A 23,630-nucleotide genomic window follows, 5' to 3' on the forward strand; every position below is an offset into this window, starting at 1 on the left:
TATCACTTGGTGCAGAATTCAGTGTGTACCATCTCAGGACCAGCAATGAAGGCCACTCACTAGGCCATGCCAGCCTGGTCTGAGGTTAGAGCAGTCTCAGCTGTCAGGAAAAATCCACAGCATTGTGGAAGAAGTTCAATGACCTTCTTCAGTCTGCCTTCATAAGTGCTAGCGTCCTTTCTTCAATACCTCACGTGCACTCTTTCTGTTGATATACTCTCCATACATCAAGGCTCAAACTCTGTCACTTGCATTGTTGCCTGCAACATTTTCCGTTTTTTACAGTCACGCACCTGAACCCTGAACCTCGCTAACTCTCTATTTCCTCTGCACTGCTGCCTTATTTGCTAGGGATGTTTCCCAACCTGCATCAAAAATAACAGCTGTGCCACTCACGTTCATCTCCCTTTAATGCTTGCACACCTCTCATTCCAGGAGAAAAACTACCTGCAATGAGAAAAGGATCAGGATAATGTGACTAATGTGATAATGTGTGTCAGGATAATGTGTGTGTATCCAAACCCCTTTGTATGAGGGGCTCCCCCTGATTTACTGTGCCAGGATCCTGTGACCAAAGACTATCTCCCTTGACTTGACTGAGGATGCTAACAAACTTTGACAAGCTTCCAATGCCACAGTATTGTGAGCCTGCTATCTCTGGCTGAGGAAACAAGCTCATGTGGCAAAGCTCAGGGATGCTGTCAGCCTGTAGATAGGTTCAAAGCAAATGAGGGCTGAAAGGGCAGAAAGAAGGATCCAGACCCGAAACGTCAGCCTTCCTGCTCCCCTGATGCTGCTTGGCCTGCTGTGTTCATCCAGCTGTACACCTTGTTCTCTCAGATTCTCCAGCATCGGCCATTCCCACCAGGATGTAAACACAGCCTGGTCCAGTCCATGAGCTGGGTGGATGTATCTGAGAGCATTATAATGACAGTTGCCATTGTGCTCCAGGATACAACATTGAAGAGCAGAAGTGTAGTGTAAGTGGATTGGAGAATTATGTCTAGTATGTTCGTGGCAGGTAGCAAGACAGGAAGCTGTATATTAATGAGGTGAGATGAGTAGTTTGTAGGGTCATTAACAAACAATAATTCCCTTTAGGCAATTCGCAGTTGACTTGCGAGATTCTCACTTTGATGCCTGAAATATAGTTAAACAATGCAGCAATTTGCTCCGAACATTGTGATAGCTTGAGGTTATAGACATGCTCGCCAAACTGGTGGGTTTGGTTGTAAACATTTTGTCACCCTGCTAGATAACACCATCAGTGTGCTTCTGGTGAAGCATCAATGTTCTGTCCAGAAGTGTTCTGCTACTTCTGAAAGTAATACTCACCAACCAGCAAACTGAGGTATATAAATAACGAGTGGGTCAGAACGCCAGTGCTTCACCAGAGGTGCACTGACTAGGTTACCTAGCAGGGTGACGAAACGTCTGCAACAAACCCGCTGGCTTGGCAAGCAAGCCTACAACCTCATCCACAAGACGAGCTACAAATTTTCTCAAACTGTAAGCACCTACAGGTCCAACACCCTCAAACTGGTCCACAGTTGGGAAACAAATGCCATTCAACTGAGCGCGACCTGTAAACAACTATACTTCCTGCATGAATTCCTCAGAAAAACCAGAAGTGAAACCAACCTTCCCGGCAAACCAAGGCATATAAACGGAACACTGATGCTGCACTGTACACACGATGTTACCCAGCAGGGTGACAAAACCTCTGCAACCAAACCCACTGGCTCAGTGAGCAGGTCTACAAGCTCATCCACAACCTGAGCTACAAATCTTCTTGAACTTTAATTGTGATAGCTGTTGCTGAATGTCTTGTCTGAGGCTGCCACATTTGTGGTCATAACCAACATCATTGAGACTCCTGTAAGATTTTGCCCCTGACAACCCAGTGTCTCGAATTTAAAATTCATGTCCTTGTGTTAAAAATGTTCCATGGTTTTATTCACTCTGTTTTTAAACATTTCTACACCCTGACAATGAAGCTCTCTTTCCATTTCTCAGGCTCAAGCTTGGTATTTCCTTTCCCTTCCTTAAAGCGCTAATCTGTTTGGTCTGCAGTCTCTATCTTCTGATGTTTTGTTCTGTATAAGTCTCCACAATAAGGCTCCCACTCCGTCCCGTTGTGCATTTGTCTGAAGCGATGGCACTGTTGCATTTTAGGATGCTTTGTGCACAACATGCAGTTTTCAGCAAATGTGAGCTCAAGTGACCAAGCGTAATAAGTAGTAACAGAGCTGTTACATTTGATTGCTTAAATAGTAGCTGCAATATACCTATCCGCCTTGCTAATCAGTGCAGGTAAAACGTGGGTCACCCATTACCAGAATGTATAAACAATGAATTTTTACAGTGCTGTTTTGTAAACTTCCTGCCCAGGTTCAGTGGCGTTTGTTGAATCAATCTGCAAAGGACCAGTAAGCACAGATAATAACAGTGCAGCTAATTCATGTGACAATACCACCTTAATATCCTATCACTTGTACTTTCAAAAGTGTTGATAACCTAAAATTTTGTTAAACAGTATCACTTAACAGGTATTTGAAAGCAGCAGATAAGGAAGGTTGCTCATTTTGCCTGTCCAAATACATCACTTGGCAAGTGAAGAGCAGCCATTATATCATGAAAGATTTTGTTCTGAGTTGTGTTAAATCTCACTGTAGACAAGTGCAGCTTGATGCAATTTCTGATGTGCATTGATTTCAGCCTGCAATGAGAACTTCTATCGTTTATTAATTGATAGTGCTATTAGAGTGTTGTGTCAAGGACTAATAAATCTGCCTGAAGGTTTAATGTTCACTCTGTTTCTTTTAAATCTCATACTATCTATTGCATAGTGATTGTGTCCAATCTGTTCTCTCATCAGACATTCCACACTCCAAGCCTTGGCGATGAAGAGTTTGAGATTCCACCTATCACCCCGCCGCCAGAAACAGACCCCACACTGGGGCTAACCGATGTGGTGTCAGGTTTTCAAGGCCTTAATGATCTGTTGCAGTCACAAGGAAATGAATTCACACCCCATTTTCCCCCACAAAGCCTGGAGCTGCCTTCCATTACAATATCCAGAAGTATTCTGGACCCAGATGGTGGACTCCTCAGCAATGGTTTGTCTGTGGTGAGTGAAACTTTGTGGAACACAAGCTTTTATTTCTAGCAGGAATTAGCCATGGCTTTGAATAAAGTTGAACATTAAGTCACGAATCACAAATGCATCCATACAGAACACTATTCAAAATTTCCACTTCATTAAGATGCACATTAATACTTGCATATATTTTGAACAAATGCAGCATTCCCTTTCAATGTTCACCTGCATTTAGTGCAATTTGTCTTCAATGATAATTTCCTGCTTTTATAAAAACAAGCTGAGAAAACTTAGCCCCTCTTTCTCCCATTTGTAGCATTGTGTGAACAAAAGAATTCTACATGTATTGGTCCAGTCAAATTGTAGCTCTACTAGTAGCTTAGTAACTTTTGGCAATGATTAGATGAACTGCACAGTCTAGTTAGATCACAGATTCACTCCTTAGTCAATGCTGGTGCCAGTCCTGTAATAAGGTGCTAGAAGCGACCTTTGTGCCCTGGGTCAGGCGCAGAAGCAAGACTCCCACAATTGATTGCTGTGCTGGAACTGCATAGATGTGGGCATCTGCCAAATGAAGGTCTAATCCAACTCAGCTTCTTGCACTCCAAGGTCGATCTCTTTGCTGAAATTCCCTATCAAAGCTCAAACAACATGAATATGGGAAACCCAAACAAAATGCTCAGAAAAGGGAAGAAAATTGAAATACAGGAATACTTAAAGTGATTCAACATTCCCACACAAATCCTGCCTCGGTGTATTTACTAAGAAATGTGAACAAAGCAGCAGATGATTTACTTCGACCCCTTTTAATCAAAGATTTGGCTGACTTTTAAAAAAAAGTTAATCCAGACTGGTGAATTATAAATGGGCTGATCAATTTCATGTCTGCTTCGTAATCTTTTAAATGCTAATGAGAATTTGATTTGCTTTAAACCAGGTTAAGTTATTATAGAAGTCCAATGTGTAACTACATACACTGACTTACAGTTTTAAGTTGAAGTTATTCTTTGAGCGAGAGGGCGAGTTAGTGGAGTTGGAATGTTGATAGAAAAGTTAAATGGGTAAAAGTCTTTGACAACTACAGGGTTTTACAGAGCTGAGACAAGGATTAGTAGCCAATCCTCTCCCAGGATTCAGGTTATCATTTTAACATCATACATATATGATGTATCTTGAATCAAAATATTAATGAGGCTGGAAGCTGCAGATATTTTAAAAATGCATCCTTTCGTAGGATGTGGGCATTGGTGAGCAATAACAGCATTTGTTATCCATTCCTAGTTGCCTTTGAACTGGGTGGTTCGCTAACCCCAGTTCAGCAGGTTTAGAATTAACTTGGTTGTTATGGATTTGAAATTACACGCATGCCAGACCAGCAGAGGATGATGGATTTCCTTCCCAAATGACATTAGTGAATTGGATTGGGTTTACAGTAACCAAGAACAGTTGTTATAGTCACTGTTACTGAGACTAACTTGATTAATCTTGATATATTAGGATCGTAGAAAATAAGAGCAGGAGTAGGCCATTTGGCTCTTCAAGCCTGCTCCGCCAATTAATTGGATCATGGCAGATAATCCAGTTTATTACCTTGTTTCCACTTTCTCCCCATTCCCTATGACACAGTTTAGCCCTAAGGACTACATCTAACTCCTTATTGAAAACAAAATAGCAAAATGGCATAATAGCAAAGGATACAGATTTACAGAAATACGGAATTGTTCTGGTACATAAGGAGACCATTCAGCCCATTATGACTATGCTGGTTCTATTACCCAGTGCCAATCTCCTGCCTTTTCTTCATATCCTTGCACACCATTTCTATCCAAATAAATATCCAATTGAATGTCTCAATTGAACATTCTTCCACCATATTTCTGGGAAATGTGTTCTACCCCTTAAGTACCTCACTGTGGGTGGGGGGCGAAGACTTCTTGCATCACCTTATTTTGTTTGCATATCACAGCAAATCTAAGGCGTCTTGTTCATTTTATTTTCTTTAATGAGCAGGAACAGTTTCTGTCTATCCTAGCCAGCCCTCTCATAATTTTGAAAAGCTCTATCAATCTTCTTTTTGCCTTCTGTCAAAGAGAACAGTCCCAATTCTTCAATCTATCCTCAAAACTGAAGTTCCTCATTGCTGGAACCAGCCAAGGCCACTCAGCACCTGACCCCATTGCAGGTTTTGCTCAAACATGGATAAAAGAGCCGAATTCCAAAGGTGAGGTGAGAGTCTTAGCTCTTGGCATCAGGCTGTATTCAACTGAGCGTTCAAGAAGCCCTATCAAAACTGGAATCAATGGGTATCAAAGGGCAAACTCCACACTGGTTGAAGTCATGCCAGTTATAAACGCAGATGGTTGTGGTTGTTGGAGTTCAGTCATCTCCACTCCAGGACATTTCTGAAGGAGTTCCTCAGGGTGGGCCCAAACATCTTCATCTGCACCATCAATGACTACCCCCATATCATAAGATCAGAAGTGGGGATGTTCACTGAAGATTTGCACAATATCTCAGATATTGATGCAGCCTAAGTCCAAATGCAACAGGATTTGGACAATATTCAGGCTTGGACTGACAAGTGGCAAGTAACATTTGTGCCACACAAATGCCAGCCAATGTCACTTGACATACAATGGAGTTACCATCACTGAATACCCACTATCTGCATGCTGGGGATTACCATTGACCAGGAACTCAACTGGCCTTGCCACATAAATGCAGTGGCTACAGGTCAAAGGCTAGGAATACTGCAGTGAATAACTCACCTGGCTCCCCAATATCTGTCTACCATCTACCGACGCACAGCAAGGGTGTGCTAGTAATAGAATTAAATTATTAAATTTATTGAATTAAATTCTTCAATCTGCCTCAGTAGTGTTTGAATCTGTGTCAAATGCCTTTCAGCAGTCTTTGTGGCCAGGATGAACAAGAATGCTTACACTTGATTCTCTATACACCCCACCACAGTTGGACCACCCCACAGTATATAAGATACCTCCCCCTGGAATTGAACATCCCACACCACCTGCCTCCAGAGTCTGTGTTTCGACCACTTCCACCCACCCCAAGTCCCACCAAGGTGAAGCATCAATCTAGCTGGTCCGATAGTTTCTTCCAAATCGATCCGAGTGAAAATGCTAACCTGTTCATTCGGGCTGCTCTCGAGGGGGGACACCTGCAGCAACAAAGGTTGCACTTTGTGAAATTAAAATTCCTCCCCATTGCAGGGAATCTCAAACTTCTGGTTTTCCCCATGTCTGATCAGCCTCTCAGCCCACTTCCAGTATATCGAGATGTACAAATTTCCTTAAAATGTCCATATTTATTTAGCAGTGAACACTACAATAAAATAGATAAATCTTACCAGTGATGGCATCCTCATTGCGAGGTGCCCCTCTCCAATTTCTTTTTAAACAGTTCCAATTAAAATAGAACAAGATAACAAAGAGCTTTGATTAGTTGAATTAGACACTCTCTCTTTCAGTGGGTAGCTCTGTTATCACCTTGTCCCTCCTCTGGGTGAATGGTACTGCAGAATTTGCACACTGGCCAACCACATGAAATTCAGCGCCAGTCCACCCCAGTGCTTGCCACTAATTGGGGCCTATAAATAGAGGCTCTTTGCTTTACAAACAATGCCTAGACATGTTTTTTTCCATTCAAACAGAATCACCTGCAGGCCATGGTTTTTTTTAAGTTGTTAATGTGTTTTCAGCTGTCAGCTCAGTGTTTGCAGACTGTAGTCAGAGCTGGTAAGTGAGAGCTTAGGTGTAGAGCTAATGCTTGCACTAAAGCAGGTGCTTCACATGGAGTTTTAGTGATTCAGATAAAATGCAACACAGCTGCCCCTGGAATGTAGCATTCTAAGAAACATTATTATCTTTCAATATTCTGAAAAGCAGACACCGCATGCTTCAAATCATTGTGAATATTGGTACCTCTGCATTCAGGTTTTGAGGCAGCTGTTTGTGAAGTTTTTTTTCCAGTTTCATGCACAGAACCACTCCAAAGTCTGCAGTCCAATTGTTATAATGCTAACGTGTTATTTATGTTGGGAATTAATCAACTATTGGCCTACAGATTCCCAAAGACCAGACAGTGCGCAATTAATGATAAAGATGCTGTCAAACAGAAATTCCAAAAAGCGTTAGTGGTTGAGGTAAAAGATTAGAAGTCCCATGTAGATTCAAATCCACCCAGTGACATTTCTGGTAAATGGAAAAATGTGTTCAGAACTGTGAATTTATGAAGGGTGTCATGGTGCAGTGGTTATGTCCCTACCTCTATGCCAGAAGGCCTCAGTTCAAGTTCTGACTGCTCCCATGGTGCCTTCGCATATCTGAACGTCTTGATTAAAAATACCGTCCTTTGGCAGTCTATCTTAAATCAAGGAAAAATTGACTGCATGAAACTGCATGGTATTTCTGTGGCTTAATTTGCTAGCCACATGAGATAAACACTATGCCAGAAATGCAACAAGTCTTTGGGAGAGGGAGGGAGGAGCTGGTATTTATCACCTTCACTGTTTCAACAATAATCTGACGGAGTGGATTACACACCCATTGTGGAACCCATCCAAGTTTCATCCCACTGCTTTTCAACCTGCTAACACTTGCTCAGCTGTGCATGCTGAGAGTAAAACATCCCAGATCAGCGTGGCACTGGGCTATCTGATTGCCATAGCAATATAAACAACACAAATTATCTTCCATTTTCACAAGCAATCCAACTTCACATCCCTTTAATGCCATTAAAGTTTGCCATCCATTTTGTTTGCAGTTGGGACCTAATTTTCCATCTGATGAATGGAGTGGGGTGTATGAGCGGCCGCAAAAATGTTCTTATGGGCATTGCTCAGTTATACATCTTCATGGGTTAGCATTGGCACCATTTATGATAGCCACGAGCAACACGAACCGCATGAGTGTTGAGAATGTTGGGCAAAGGTGGGCAGGTTGTGTGAAAATAGGAAATGTCCCACTTGCACACCCATCCTTACTTTGCTACCTTTTGAATAAAACATGTAAAATGCTGGTGGTTTATGTTAAAATAGGTTATGTTTCTATTTTTATTTCTCTTCAAAGAAGAAAGTTAGTGGCTTTCAGCAACGTAGCACTGATACATCACCTTTATATTTCCCTTGGGTAATATACCAGAGGTGTACAGTAAACCATTCCATGAAGCAGAACATTCTTTGGATTTCTTGTTCTAAAGAATGTGTCATGTTGTTTGATAAGTTGCAAAATAGTATAAACATTATCAGCACACATGTTTATTCGAAAAGTGGATGAAACAGAATGCTTTCTGGGTTTTCAATTTTAAAAAAAACACTACACTCCTTCGTGGCAACAGACAGGACTATTCACTTATTCAACTACTAACAACACAGTGATAGTTATTTATAGATTTTGGGAGAGAGGTGATTTGTGCCACAAGCGTATAATTTAGCTTTCAGAGATTAAACACTTTTCCTCCTTTTTTATATAAGATTTTCAGTATTTGCACACACATGATTGACACTTTCTGCTCTGAGGAAGTATTTTGCTTTCACAACAGACAATGGAAGAATTTCAATCTTGTAGAAATAATCAGCGCTGAGCAAATTTATTATACACTAAACTACGAGACTAATTTCTGCACATTGTGAATCAATCCTAGAATCTGATTGGAGAAATGAATAGGTGGCATGTCATTTTCCAGGAATGCTGTCACATTTTACAGATTGGTAGCAATATATTTGTTTTACTAGTTTCATTATTTCTTTACCATAAATATTACTTCAGGCAAATTTTCAAAACCATGATAGCTAGACCACAAAAAAATAATGGGAGAATTGGAGTAGATATTCATCAAGCTTTTTAACTGTTTTTGTACTTCTTGGATCAGGCCTCCAGTCTAGATCGGAAAGATTGGATAAAACTGTCATCTTCATGACAGTTGTGAATGTGGCTTGATACTCTTGGTCAAGTTGCAGGTTGTCAGTGTTCCACAGGAGAAAATTTGTCACATATTGACACCAAATTGCAGTCTCATTCAGAGAATTCATGACAAAATGCTGGTGTGGAGTGTGGAAAAACAAAGTATATTGTGGTGTTCTTTTCAGAAATGTGTGTTCCACTTCTGAATTCTGACAGAAGAGCCCAAAAACAAAAGCCAAACTCTGATGTGTAAGAGGCTGTGCTGATCTCTCCCACAGATTTAATTGCAGAATCGCAGCATTGTTAGCTGCAGTTCTGATGAACCCAATTATTTCTTGGCTGTGTAGCTGCATGGATCACCTGTCTAAAGAAGGCTGTCCCACCTCGAGGCAGGAACTGAATGGCCAACTTGCTCTGCAACATCTCTCATCCGCTCTTCGCTCGGCAGCATTCACAATGATCATGAAGAACGTAGCCTTAAATGCTCTTTCTTACCTGGTGATGGATACGATATATTGAGGCCTTGTTTAGGGAAAATAAAGGATAAAGATGATGTTTAACATCACATACAGTTTCCTTTTTACAGTTTAAATTCATAAGATTAAAAATATAACGTTAATATTAATTGAAGTAAAATAAACAGCATCTCTCTTTCACATTGCAGCATGAATTATGCACTCTAATGAACTTTGAATGATTTTCTATGGGGAAAAAATGATATTTGAAGCCTCGGCACACAATTTATACTGAACCCTCCATCATAAAATCATCAATATTTTCCCAGTTTCACATGGAGGCAATTTTAAATTCAAGTACATTGGAAGACTTTCTTTCCTAACCTGAATTACAATGTTGAGAAAATATCTTTGAAAGCTTTTACTAACCAATTTATAATCAATGCAATAAAAGCTGTATGTAAAAATAAAAAGCAGACAGTCATATAATCTGAAAAGTTTTGATGCTAAATATTAACCACTTTGGCTTCACTTGTAATTTTAGCATAATGTGAAACTCTTGATTGGATTGTTATTTTGTAATGCAATTATGCACATCCATTAACCAATACAGGTATAATGTTGGAGATTGTAACTTGTAATTCCTAATATTTATGTCAAACTGACATAATTCCTTATAATGGATTAAAAATGTTTTTGATGGGTAGAGTTCCATAAATCTCTCATTTTGTGCATTAAAGGCAATGATTTTAAGAGCCTATTGATGATTCTATTTTCACATTATTTTATTGTTATTTAATAATTCTGTGGCCATCTTGAGACACTTCCTTGAATCTATAGGTGGTGTTTCAGCACGTACTTTTAACACTTTTCCATGATCTGTCCAGTCCACTGAATAGCAACGATTTCTGTAGTACATCAGTTTCAGAAAGTGGAATTTTTACTAGACAGCTACAGTGACATATTGGGTCAGTCAGAAATGAAAGATATTCATGCAAGCATGCAATACTTGTAATGAAGTCTCACTCTGACCTTCTGTATGATTGATTCTGTAATTTAGTTTTCTCAGGCTGTGCCAGAAATGAAATGAAATCATGTTGAACAAGTTCTGAATACCCACAGTGCACTGCAAAAAATCTTCAGCCCAAGAGGCTTGAGGGGCAACAGCTGAGCGATTTATCTCTGCACTATTATAGGCTTTGCTAGCATTCAGAATTTCATTTTTCTCATTTGGTTTAAGAGCTTAATTCTGCAGGTAGTTGTGAATGGGGGAAAAAAAAATAAAACACAGTTCACATATAAATTGCCAGAACAGGAGTATGTGCAGAGGGCTGATAAAATATCTGAATGGAGTTGACCTTTCATGTTAGTGAAATTTGCTGGGGGATTCATCCTCATAATTACCATATAGATTATTTTATTCCTCTTCTGCAATGAAACATTTCAGAGAGCACTACTGCTGATTGAATGAAAATTGAACTTGTTAACAGTCTTTCCAGTTTTGACTCAGAAATGCTATGGGACTCTGCTGTATGTTATGTAAAGTTAGTTTTAATGAATTCTGATATTAACTCTGAAGGAACGGTGAATGCCAAAGGAAAATGCGGCATCCTGTGTCTCTTATTTATTATTCAGTTAAAGCACTAGATTTTGCTTTTGTGTGTATGCTAAACAATTAAGGATGCAATTTGCTGGTGTATCTGGTATTTAGAATGCTCCTTCGTACTTGTGTGGACTGGTATACTGCAGTTTGAGTTCAAATTCTCCCTCTCTCAGCCAAAATTCTGCACTTTCCTGTGGCAGGGCAGACAAGATTGTAATCTGTGCTTTGATTGAACATGTGAATTGAAATCACTAATAGCTCACTACAAAGAAAATTGCTTTATATATCAACCATATTGGTGCATAATTATACATGTCTGCCAGACCCTGTTTAGTGAATATTCAATTAAGCTTGAAAGGAAAGTATTTGCACATGATCAGTGTGAATCAAGCAATTCTTTGTGCATTTTACTTCATAGTAAACATGTCCATGATGTTTTTTCTGTCGTTATTTTTGAGATTTGTCACTATGTAACTTCAAGGACCACTCCAGATATCCTTTTTATATAAACACTCTCTATATAATCTCAAAATCAATCCAGGTTTTTTAATCAATTGAGTGAATTAACAATCTTGTTTACAGAGCTGCAAGTGAAGTAGTTATTTTATGCATCATTAAAATGTTTAATGTCTGGAACATTTTGTTCTTTTGAATAAAGTGTTCACTGCACAGTTGGTTATCTTCTCATGGCTATCAAATGAAGATTACCTATGGAATTTTCCATTACGGTGCAATGATTGTGACATGAAGTAAAATGGCTTGCATTCTCTAATTCTAATATTTTCCACAATTTGACATTTCAAGAAGTAAACATGTATGATGGAAATGAATGATTCATTTATGCACAGCAAAATCATTAAGCAGCAAAGATACAATGATAGTTATTGGAAATGACTGCTTTAAATTTCACAAACATGTAACTTAAATGACTAAAGAGTTTCAGAATTTGTTTTGGGTTATTTCAGGGAACATAGCATGGCTTAATTCTAACAGTTGCTATACCACAAAAATTGTATTTGTGGTTTTGATTGATAATCCACACTTTGCACATACCACGTCCTTTAGGGAAGGGAATCTGCCATCCTTTCTTAGTTTGGCCAATGTGTGACTCCAGAACCATGGCAATATGGTTGACTCGTAACTGTGCACTGAAATGGCCCAGCAAGTACCAAGATGCTGTAAAACCTAAGGAAATGAATGGAATCTGACCTGCTGCCAAGCACTAGGCACTGAGCTCGGCACCAAAAATGGCAATGGCAAACACAGCCCCAGCAACCCTGCAAAGACCTTATTGTTAACATCTGGAGCTTTATGCCTAAATAGGGAGAGCTGTCTCAAAGACGAGTCAAGTAGCTGCCTGACATAGTCACACTCTCAGAAATGTACCTTGCGGACAACATCCCAGACACCAGCGTCACCATCTCTCTGTATGTTCTATCCTATATTCAAGCAGACTCAGCAAAGTTCATAGCACCATAATATACAATCAGGAAGGTGTTGTCTTGGGAATCTTCAGCTTTGATTCTGAGCCCAGGAAATCTCATGCATCAGATCAAACTTGAGCAAGACAGCCACCCGTTGAAAATCACAGACACATAGCTGGTGTGTTATATCAGTCCTTGTAAAGATGATCCTTTTTTTAACTTGATGGCACCATTTTTTTTGTTAATAACGATGCAATGAATCATTCATCATAGTCTGTTGTTACAGAGCTTTCGGAAGGTAAATTCAAAATGTTGTAGCCATCCCAACACTTGCCAACTTACGTGCCTCAGCCATTCGCCAATGCTTCATACCTTCCCTTGCAAAGCTATTCAAAGATAACGGCGAAGTAGGACTCTTCAGCCAAAGCTCATAAGGCCATTCAGTCTTTTCTCTCTTTTATCTGTCTTTTTTCTTTGTCTTCCTTCTTTCTTCTTGGCGATATCCTGAACTCCCGGCCTCAGCCTCAGCGCAGACCTAGCATGGCATTTTCTCGGCCTGGCATGGCCTCAGTTTAGACTTCTGACCTCAAGATCCTTGAGGTGAAGCCTGGCCGCGGTCTGGAGTCAAAGCCCAGCATGGACTAGAGGCTGGATGCCAGCGTGGACTGGGTTGGAAGGACTGTTATTCTGAACTCTTACTACTTTATTTCTCTAATTTATTCCTATGATCAATAATGCTGGGCTTTTATTTCATTTTTTTTCCCCTTTTTCCCCTAAAAATTTATACATAAGAATCTGTCCCCAGGTACCATTGTACCTAAGATGGTCCATGAGTGGTGACTTGTAAACCATAAATTGTACTCATTTGAATACATGTGATGGTAAAGCTAATTCTAATTCTATGCTCCTTTCCCATAGTATTTCTACCCTTCAGTTAAACAAATGCAATTTCTCTGCCCACTTAGTAAATGCTGTACAGAAGCAATGCACCTTGTAGTAACAAGGCATGTCTGAAAAAGCTTTAACAACAGCCATTCATTTATAAGGTTCTAAAAAGTTATGATTTTACGCTAACCTTCAGTTTTAATAAAAGAAATTATAAATACTTAATACCCCCCTTATCTTGTGGAAGTAAATAAGGAGCAATTCAATACAATGATAAAGAGGAGAAAAACAATCTGTGAATGAAGCAATATTTCCCTTGGATGCAGTTTGGCTGGAGGATATGTGGTGGTACATGAAGGGGGCATATATTAACATGCAGAATGTGTGGGTTTTTTTTTGGATGGAGTGGCATAGGTTTACCTGGGCACCTGAGAGGATATGTGGGGAAACTTGGCTTGAAGTGCAAGAGGGACCATGGACAAGGTGAGTGGAGGAGTATCTCAAGGCAGGGAAGGGGCATGAGGAGTATGTGGAGGACAAAAAGGTACAGAAGATGAGGATGAGTTTTGAGTTTTATTGCTTTATTACAGTGGGACAAAGCCCACATGTGCCACTGTCAGCCCCTCTGGCTATCCTCACACTGTTTTCAAGGCCATTGGACCTAATTCCTTTTTGCATCCATTCCCCTGAAATATAAATCCTGTCTTTTGACGCACTTGATGTTGACAAGGATGTGCTGTCGGGAAATTCCCTGGCTACCACTACTTACCTTGAGGCAGAAAGTTTGCGCCATTGTGCAGGAGCAGTTGTATTAAGAAACAAGACTGTATTGGCAAAAATTCCTGTTTCTACAGAAGAGAGCCATGAATCTTCCAAGAAATGAATGTGGCAGTCATGCTTGAATCCAAATGCTGCATTTTTAATTTCCCATTTTTACTTGTGCCAAAAATTGCCACGGCAATCAATCTGCTTAATATTTCACCAAATCATCTGCTTATCTGAAGCAGTATATATTGATAAAGACCAAAGCAAGAACTGGCTTTAAGGTGGAGTGTCTCACTGAGATTGAATTAGAAATTATGTAGATACTTGGATTGTATTTACATTTACAGTTTTCATTACATTTTATCCTTATCTTAGCCAGAGAGAGAAAAATAATTTCCTCACTTTTTACAGTAATCAGAATCCGTTACCACTTTGTCCCAGAGGCCAGTAAAGCTCTTTCTGAATCAAGTATATTGACAGTGCCCTGTGATATGTATTCTTTATTGTAGTGGTGCACATTTTCAGCTATCCTTTGGGCTCTGTGAGTGACATGGACAATTTAGCACAAATTAGTGTGAGGCTACAGGCAGTTTTTGTGAACATGGGCTAAGCAACACAGAGAGGTTTCATTCAGTTACTCTGGACTGGGTTCAAACATGTGTAAACAAAGCCCTAACCCATCATGCAGTTTCTGCTCGGAAGCTAATTTGTTAAATGGGGCATTTCCAATGAGAATCACAAAGTAAATTCCAATGATTTTGTTGCTTTACTTAAATTATGGTTATTTTACAACTGAAAACTTACTATGCCGTAAATGTTATAAACAGATCATGCCATTAGCAGCACTGACATGAGATCATTATTTGTATCTAATAGACAATGCGAGGTGAAAAGTGACAATCTTGCATAAGAATTATCGGGTCAATCTCATTTATGGGTTACATGAGAAATATCTTCACCAGTGAAATTGATCATAACTCAGGCTTAGTTGTGGGAAAAATTGATCAGAATGCATTACTGATCATGATCTAGCTTCTATATATTAGCACAAAATCATCGAACGAGTGAAAGCTTTTCACGTTGACCCCGTCGCTATCTTCCCCATATAATGTGGGATGCTCGCAATCCTCAAACTCCTCAGTATTTATGCATCTGCTATTCAATCTTATCCTGCAATCTTCCACGTGCTCCTCCTAATTTCAACTGCAGAGTGATCGCGGTGGTAGAGGTTTATCCTCTGGCAAAGTGGAATTAGTTTGACTTTCATTTTATTGATTTTTCCATTGCATCAATGGAATAGTCAATTGTCTCAACTTGTGACAAATACCTCCAATCCCATTAGGTTACTAGATAATTCCTCAGGAAATGATGAAAGGGGGATGACCTCATCATTTTGACTTGAAGTTCTGTGTCTAGTCAACATAAATCTGAACCTGTTTTCTCCTCCTGTCAATGCAGGACCTGGGACAAGCACAAGTTCCCCAGTACCACCATGATCCAAGCATGGGCATGCGGCCTGTTGTTCACATGGCTGATGTTAACCAAACAGGAATGATTCAACATAATCAGCTGACCACCATTAACCAATCACAACTCAGTGCACAACTAGGATTGAATTTAGGAGGTGGTAATGTGCCCCACAATTCGCCCTCGCCCCCTGCCAGCAAGTCAGCTACGCCATCGCCTTCTAGCTCAGTAAATGATGATGATGCTGAGGAATTCAACAGGGTATGTTGTTTGCTTAAAGTCAAAATACATAGGACATGTAATAAATTCAAATTGTTCCTCTGGAATTTCATGCATATGTTCTCCATTTTTAATCATCCTTATTGTATGAAAGGTAAAGTCGCATTAGTCTTAGCAGAGAATAGTATTTAGGCTGATATTTTGAAGGGATAATTATTGCAGTTACACTGAAGAATGTACAGTTACCGCAACTGTTGAAAAATAATAAAAGATGGTAGTTTTTTAATATTCATTTTGATTTATTTAAGGGAATAATTCATATTGAGTGTAGTTAAACTAAATTTCAAGGTCAATAAATCGCTAAGTCTTGTCTAGGCAAATCCATAACAAAAGTAAATGAACAGTTCCATCAAATGTCACTGTTAATTTTCATAAGATAATTGCAGTTTTTAAGTTTGCTTTGAGAGTGTGATATTTGATTAGCTAATCTGCCTTGATTTAGTTTAGTTCTGTCAAGCACTTCAGAGATTGTTTTAGACCCATTAGCTAATCCACATGAACAAAGCATTGCTACATATTTGATTACCTAGAGCTTTGATCTCTAGTTGCTAAATCCTGCTTAATCCAAAATATATTGTACATTTAATGCCTAAAGACATTTGGTATAATTTCAATTTTTGACTTATCTAAGACTAAATGTACAAATATTTGTTCTTTCAATTTTACCCTTGTTGAGGGAGTATTGGAATCTTAAATGACTAATAATTTTCAACATAATTTTATCAGAACGAAATGCTTCAATCTTACCATGTTAATCGCCTTGAAGAGAGCATTTGCGGTAACCAATTATTTTTGTGTTGCTGCAGGTGAGTGTTGAGAAACGAGCTGCAGTAGATTCAGGAAAAAAACCCAAGACACCAAAGAAGAAGAAGAAGAAGGATCCTAATGAGCCCCAAAAACCTGTATCAGCCTATGCTCTATTCTTCAGGGACACGCAAGCTGCCATTAAAGGACAAAACCCCAATGCCACATTTGGAGAAGTTTCTAAAATTGTAGCATCTATGTGGGACAGTCTAGGAGAGGAACAAAAACAGGTGACTTGTTATTCTGTAGAGACCATGGTAGGCTGACAGAGTTGCATTAAGATATGCCTTTCCATAATAATGATAATGAAACTGTCAGCATTTACTATCATCACTCCTCACAGACTGACAATGATTCTGGTGGTCCACATGTAGTCAGGATAACCTAGAAACCAGAAGTTACTGATAACCATTGAACACTTCTCCTGAGGATGTATTGTTGAGTAATCTCCAGAATGCAAACCCTGGACAATGAACAAATTCATTAATGGAAAATGCCACTTTTATGCTATTTTATATATTGCTGTAAACAATTCTTGAAAAATGCACATTGTGTTGAATGAGGTTTTTAATAGTGTATTAATTTCATAATTAATAAACACACTCCTAAACCCTAAAATAAAATAATTTTTATATATGTAAAATTCCAGATTTCTCCATCATGATAAAAATTTTCCACAAATTCAACTTCTCCTTTTTAAGAAGTTCTTTTCTAGCTTCTATCTTAATTCAATTATAATAATTTATTTTGTCAAAGCATTAAGTAAAATCTGAAGGATATTAAATGTTTTTAATTTCGTGCCTTTCAATATTTCAATTGAATTGATTTCTTAGCCTTTTCAATGACACCGTTGTTTCTGGGCCCTGGCAATTCAATGGACTTGGGATCAGATACAAATTCACTTCAGGAAAAAGAATTGTGTGCACAGTGATTGTTGCACTTTTGTGGCCAGTTTCTTTGGTCAGCACCAAGTGCTATTGCTACACCACTTGACCAAAAAAAAACTAGCCCAATTTAATAGTAAGTTTTAACTTTGGCAGGAATAGAATAAGTGATACTGAATTAGTTGGTTGTTACACAAATCTTCAGGTTTTACATTCCATTGAATGTGCTGAAGCATAGAGGTGACCAGTCTGATATTGCTCACTCCTCATGATCAACACCAAAACTTGGAATCAACCCCAGCACTTTCCACACCATTCTGCACTTTCTTACTCAAGTGGGTAACAATGAGAGTTTTAAAAATCAGAAGATTACATGATTATTGTTAAATCCAATTTGGAATGTAATTATCTGATTTAATATTCTTCTGGCTATTTGTATTTTCTTCCATTCTCAGAGATATTTCCCTTGATGCAGCTCTGCGGAAACTTGTAGACATCTTGTTTTAACATATCCAGTTTACAGTGTTGCACCTTGCATTTGACTCAGCTTAATAATCTGACAAAGAAGAAAATTGTACCCCATCCTACCTGACACCTAGATCTAGATTCTTTTCTAGTTTCTTCATAACAAGCCATGACCTCATTCATCCTAAATTCTGTCCAACCACCAACTACCCGTCCTCACATACGTACTTGGGCCTTCTGCCCTGTGTATATTGGCTATTTCCCTTGTTAACTTAAAATCTTTCCATGTTCTACCATCAGCCATGATCTCGGGAGATGGAGAGAGGTGTTGGAGGGTTGATTTTGCGACTGGAGGCTTGTGACCAGTGATTGGTGCTAGATCCACTGCTGTTTGTCGTTTTATGTAAAATTTTTGGATAAGAGTTTAAGAGAAGTGGTTAATAAGTTTGTGGATGTGGTACAGTTGGCAGTGAAGAAGGTCATTTAGAATTACAAAGGGATTTTGGGCCATTAGACTGAGGAGTGGCAGATGGAGTTTAATTTGGAATAGTGTGAGGTTTTGCTTTCTGGTAAAGCAAACAAGGGCAAGACTTGTACTCTAAGGTTTTGGAGTAGATCTGTAGCTCGGGTAGCGGGTGTTGAGGTTGGTTGGCTCGCCAAGCTGTTTTGTGGTTCCGCAGACATTTCATTACTGTGCTCGGTAACATCCTCAGTGCAGCCTCTGATGCAGTGTCGGTGTGTTTTCCCACCTGGCTTTTAAACTCTGGGGCCCATTACGATGGATTGCCTCACTTCCGGGTTTCCTCCGTTATGGAATGTATATGGAGTCGAGCTCAATGTGTTTATTAATAGCATGCTTCCAGGAATTCTCGTGCTTGCCTCTGCCTAGACTGCCCCAGGATCTTGGTGTTATCCCAGTTGAAGTTATGGTTCTCCTTGTCCATGTGGATTGAGATGAGTGAGTATCGGTCGTGTCTTTTTGTAGCCAGGTGGTGTTCATGCACTCTTGTTGTTAGTTTCCTTCCTGTTTGTCCAATGTAGTGTTTCTCTCGGTCTCTGCAGAGGCTCTTGTAGATGACACTGTTCCTGTTCGTGGCAGGGAGTGGGGCTTTAGTTTGGGTGATCGTAGGGTTGATGTGGGCTTGTGTGATACTCTGATGCCCCACCGTTATATGAGTCTTGTGGTGAGTTCTGACGTGTTCCTGATGTAGGGTAGGGTGATAAGTGTTTCGGGACGTGTAAAATCTTTCTGATGCTGTGCCTGTAGGCATCTCCTGACCCAGTTCTTTGGATATCCATTATCCTTGAACGCTTGGAAGAGGTATTCCTCCTCCTCTTGGCATAGTTCCATGTTGCTGCAGTGTGTTGTTGCCCTTTTAAATAGTGTTCGCATGCAGCTTCGTTTGTGTGTGCTGGGATGGTTACTATTGAAGTTCAGTACCTGGCCTGTGTGAGTGCCTTTTCGGTGTACTTTCATTTCCAGTTCCCCATTTGTCTTGTGCTCTTCCATGATGTTCCGGAATGGGAGTTGTTTGTTCTTCTTCTCCTCTCTGGTGAATTTTATTCTAGTGAGAGTGTTGTTTGAGTTTGTGTGTCTCTTCTAATTTGGTCCTTTTAATGATGACAAGGGTGTCATCTACATAGCGTATCCACAGTTTAGGTTGCATTTGCGGAAGGGCAGTCCTTTCCGATCTTTGCATCACTGCTTCTGCTATGAGTCCGGAGACAGGCGATCCCATTGGTGTCCCGTTGATTTGTGTTTGGCCGTTGAAGGTGAAGTGGGTTGTCAGGCATAGGTCATTTAGTTTAAGCATGTTGTTCTTGGAGATGGTTTCACTGGGGTTGTGTTCTTGTTCAAGTAGTGTTGTCATTATTTCCCTTGCCAGCGATAAGTCTATTGATGTGAATGGTGCAGTGATATCAAACGAAATCATGGTCTCTTCATCCTCTTTCTTTGTCTTTGAAGTTGAGGAATTCTTGGGCTGAGCGGATTGAATGGGGTGATTTTTTTGACTAGGTGCTTGAGCCTTCTTTGTAGGTCTTTGGTTGATCTGTGCGATGGAATGCCTGGTAGGGAGACTATGGGTCTTAGGTAGACTTCTGGCTTAAGTACTTTTAGGAGGCCATAGAATCGGGGTGTGTTGGTTCCTTTGGGTTTCGTTGTTAGGAAGTCTGTTTTGTGGATCTGTACTGTTTGTTTAAGTCTTTGTAGTGTGTATAGGATTTGGTTGCCTAGTTGTACTTGTACTGTTAATGGTAGGGCTGTGGGTAGTGTTACAGGACAGAGAGACCTTGGTACATTGTCCTTTGAAAGTCGCATATCAGATGGGGTGGTAAAGAAGACATTTAGCATACTTGCCTTCATTGCTCAGACCATTCAATATAGGAGTTGGGATGTCATGTTAAGGTTTTACAGGACAGTGATGAGGCTACTTTTGGACTGCTGTGTACAGTTCTGGTTGCCCTGCTATAAGAAGTATAGTATTTATTGGCCAAGCAACATCTCAGGAGCACATCCAGCTTCACACTTTGTTATCTTGGATTCTCCAGCATCTGCAGTTCCCATTATCACTAGTATTTAATTGGAGAGGGTTCAGAAAAGATTTACCAGATGTTGCGGGTGCTCGAGGCTCTGAGTTGTAAGGAGAGGATGGATAGGCTGGGACTTTTCTCACTGGAGTTTTAGAGACGGAGGGGTGACCATTAAATAGGTTCATAAAATCGTTGAGGGGCATAGATAAGATGAATAACAAGGGTCGTTTCCCTCAGGTGGGGAAGCTGAAAAATTGCGGACAACTTTTTCACGAAGAGGGTAGTTCGTATGTGAAATGAACTGTTCGGCAAAGTTACAACATTTAAAAGGTACAGAAATAAGAAAGGTTTAGAGTGATATAGGCCAAATGCAAGCAAATGGGATTAGATTAATTTAGGATATCTGGTTGGCATGAACAAGTTGGATTGAAGGGCCTGTTTCCATTCTGTGACCCTATAAATGATGGTGTGCGTTCAGCGAGGTGAATGACCTACATCAAATGTAATTTTTCAGCTTTGTACAGCACTACTCCTCACCCTCCCACTTTCCTTTATCCCATTCTATACCATGATTCAGTCTCTAACACCATCATCTCTCCTCCTTTTTAAATGCCCTTTCAAAGCCACATTTGTCAGTTAACATTTAGCTAACCCTCCTAATTTCTCCCCACATAATTTAGTGACAATTTTCCTGTCAATTTCCATTCATTAGCACCATTTTACATGAAAGATTATATGTAAATGAAAGTTATTTTGCACAACACGGTGATTGTAAGAATCCAGAAGCTGAATAAGTAAAACTCCTCCCACAGTCAAATGCTATAACATTTAACATTTCGACATGTTACATGTCACAATATGCTGCTGCATGATTTTCTTACAACAGTCATAAATGTCCAATGTTAATCAGTACAAGCATTTAAACTTAAGAATATCTGTTCTTGCATGTAGGTATACAAAAGAAAAACAGAAGCCGCTAAAAAGGAATATTTGAAAGCGCTTGCTGCGTACCGAGCCAGCCTTGTTTCAAAGGTAATTTTCAAAAAGTGCATGTTGAATGAGCATGTTGAATGTGGTATGTTTTTGGAATGAAAGGTCTGTCACTTATGTTAGTAGGTTACTTCTGGGGACAAATGTAAGTAAAAGTCAGCAAATCACATTACAGGATTTGGTTTTATGTCACATGTTAGAGCATAAAGTGAGTAACAAAAATTTTGTGTGCAGCACATACTGAATTTACAAGAAAAATATTCTACCTTTTATCATTCGTCAACTGTCAGAAGACGTCACTGCAATATAACATGTGTCTCTTACTATTTCTAAAATCTGAATGACAAAATATACTGCTTTTCAAACAAATAGAACAAACACATGACATGCCAGTTATGATTCAGTAGTAGCATTTTACATCTGAACCAAATATGTGTTCAAGTCTGCTGCAGTAATTTGACTGCGTAATGTAGGCTGGACCTCAGTTTATTACTGAGAGATTCTTGTCTTTCAGATAAGATGTTAAGCCTAAACCTCATCTGGCACGTCCAGTGGATTAAAAATATTCCAGGACAGTATTCAAAGAAGAGCAGCAGAGCTCTCGCATTGTCCTGCCCAATATTAATTCCTCAGTCAATTTCACTGAAACACATCAGCTGCTTGCTATTTGTATGATTTTATTGTATTTGGCTACCACATTGCCTACGTTACAACAGTGGTACTACTTCGCAAATACTTCAAAGGCAGCTCAGCATTTTAAGAGGTTTTGAGATAGTTAAAGGTGCTGAATAAATTCAAGTTCTGTCGTTCCTCCTATTAGTGAGATGCTAGTGGAAATCAGTCAGTGCTATGTTATTGAAATGAGTCTGTGGGACACTTGCATGACGCATTTTGATATGGGCCTGATTACCACACTCTGATCAAGATACACTTGGAAAGAAATCTAGAGGCTGATAGAATCTAAAGCTCTGTTTGAAACCTATTAGGTATTCGGGAAGAGATCTCTAGTGCATCAAAGATTTGAGAAGTCAGTAAGATAAAAGAGATGGTAGGAAATCAAGACACCCTTATTTGCAATTCTTTGCTTTCAAAACTATTTGATTAGCCATCACTTAATGTGTTCCTTATCCTACTTTTAAGTCTACTTTTCTAAGAATCAACTACTTATTGAGTTTAGAGTTTTGCCAAATCATGTGACAGAGTTTTACTGCTGATAATATTGCATCCATTATTTTGCAGTTGGAAAACTTTAAATGTCATAGGTGCAATGGTGTAAACTGAATGCACTGGAACAGGAAGCAAGGAGTGGAGATTGAATTTGAATTCTTTCAAATCATTTGCCTTGAAAAATAAAAACAACTGAAATTATTTCATTTAATGTTATTCAATTGAATGACACAAAATGTATTACTTATTTTTCCCATGAATGAATACATTAAAAGAAAGGTCATTTCTAAGGAATTATCTCTGATCTGTCATTTTCTCAGTATTGTTTCATGAGCACCTGTTGTTAAAAACATGAAACAATTGATCAAAAACACCATATTTGTCATGGGCATGTTTATGATTTCCACATTATTCCACTTCCTAGTTTAAATTTGCTCTAACTGATATTTATTTCAATATGTTATCAATATTATCAGATTTTTGTTACTGCTTTTTATTACGTGGATGATTGAGTGAATGTTCCTTCACAGCGACCTAATAATGATCCACAATATCAACTTACCAGATGACTGACCATATCAATGAGCTGCCCAAGAACTATTTGAAACTGTTCCACTCCATTCCACTGAAAAATTAGGATGGCAATATTGTATTCAATCGTCCTGAATTAAGAGGAAAAGTCAGTAAATGCATTCAAAAGCATTTACCTATAGCTAATCCAAGTTGATCTTGTCAACCCTTTCTCCTTATGTGTCCATCTCTGTTTTCCTTGGTACATACTAGAGCAGATATAATAAAGAAGGAATTCCCTTTGAAGCATGCCCACTGATTACCTTTGGAGAGCTGGTCATTTAGAATCAGAGACAATGGGAACTGCAGATGCTGGAGA

At 39.2% G+C, this 23,630-nt stretch overlaps 1 protein-coding gene across 6 annotated transcripts in view; it reads left to right on the top strand.

The window, feature by feature from the left end:
• The window catches only part of tox3 (TOX high mobility group box family member 3), a 118,026-nt gene that overhangs the window by 85,681 nt on the left and 8,715 nt on the right, over positions 1–23,630 (top strand). For all 6 annotated transcript variants that reach the window (XR_009446788.1, XM_048547074.1, XM_048547077.2 and 3 more), the window contains 4 exons: positions 2,879–3,130; positions 15,612–15,881; positions 16,706–16,933; positions 21,536–21,616. Coding sequence is in view for 5 of the 6 variants with exons in the window: in XM_048547074.1 (XP_048403031.1) it covers positions 2,879–3,130; positions 15,612–15,881; positions 16,706–16,933; positions 21,536–21,616 (831 nt within the window). In the remaining variant the exon portion in view is untranslated. The remainder of the gene's footprint in view (positions 1–2,878; positions 3,131–15,611; positions 15,882–16,705; positions 16,934–21,535; positions 21,617–23,630) is intronic.

Source organism: Stegostoma tigrinum, chromosome 16 (genome assembly GCF_030684315.1).
Source record: "Stegostoma tigrinum isolate sSteTig4 chromosome 16, sSteTig4.hap1, whole genome shotgun sequence".
Lineage (NCBI taxonomy): Eukaryota > Metazoa > Chordata > Chondrichthyes > Orectolobiformes > Stegostomatidae > Stegostoma > Stegostoma tigrinum.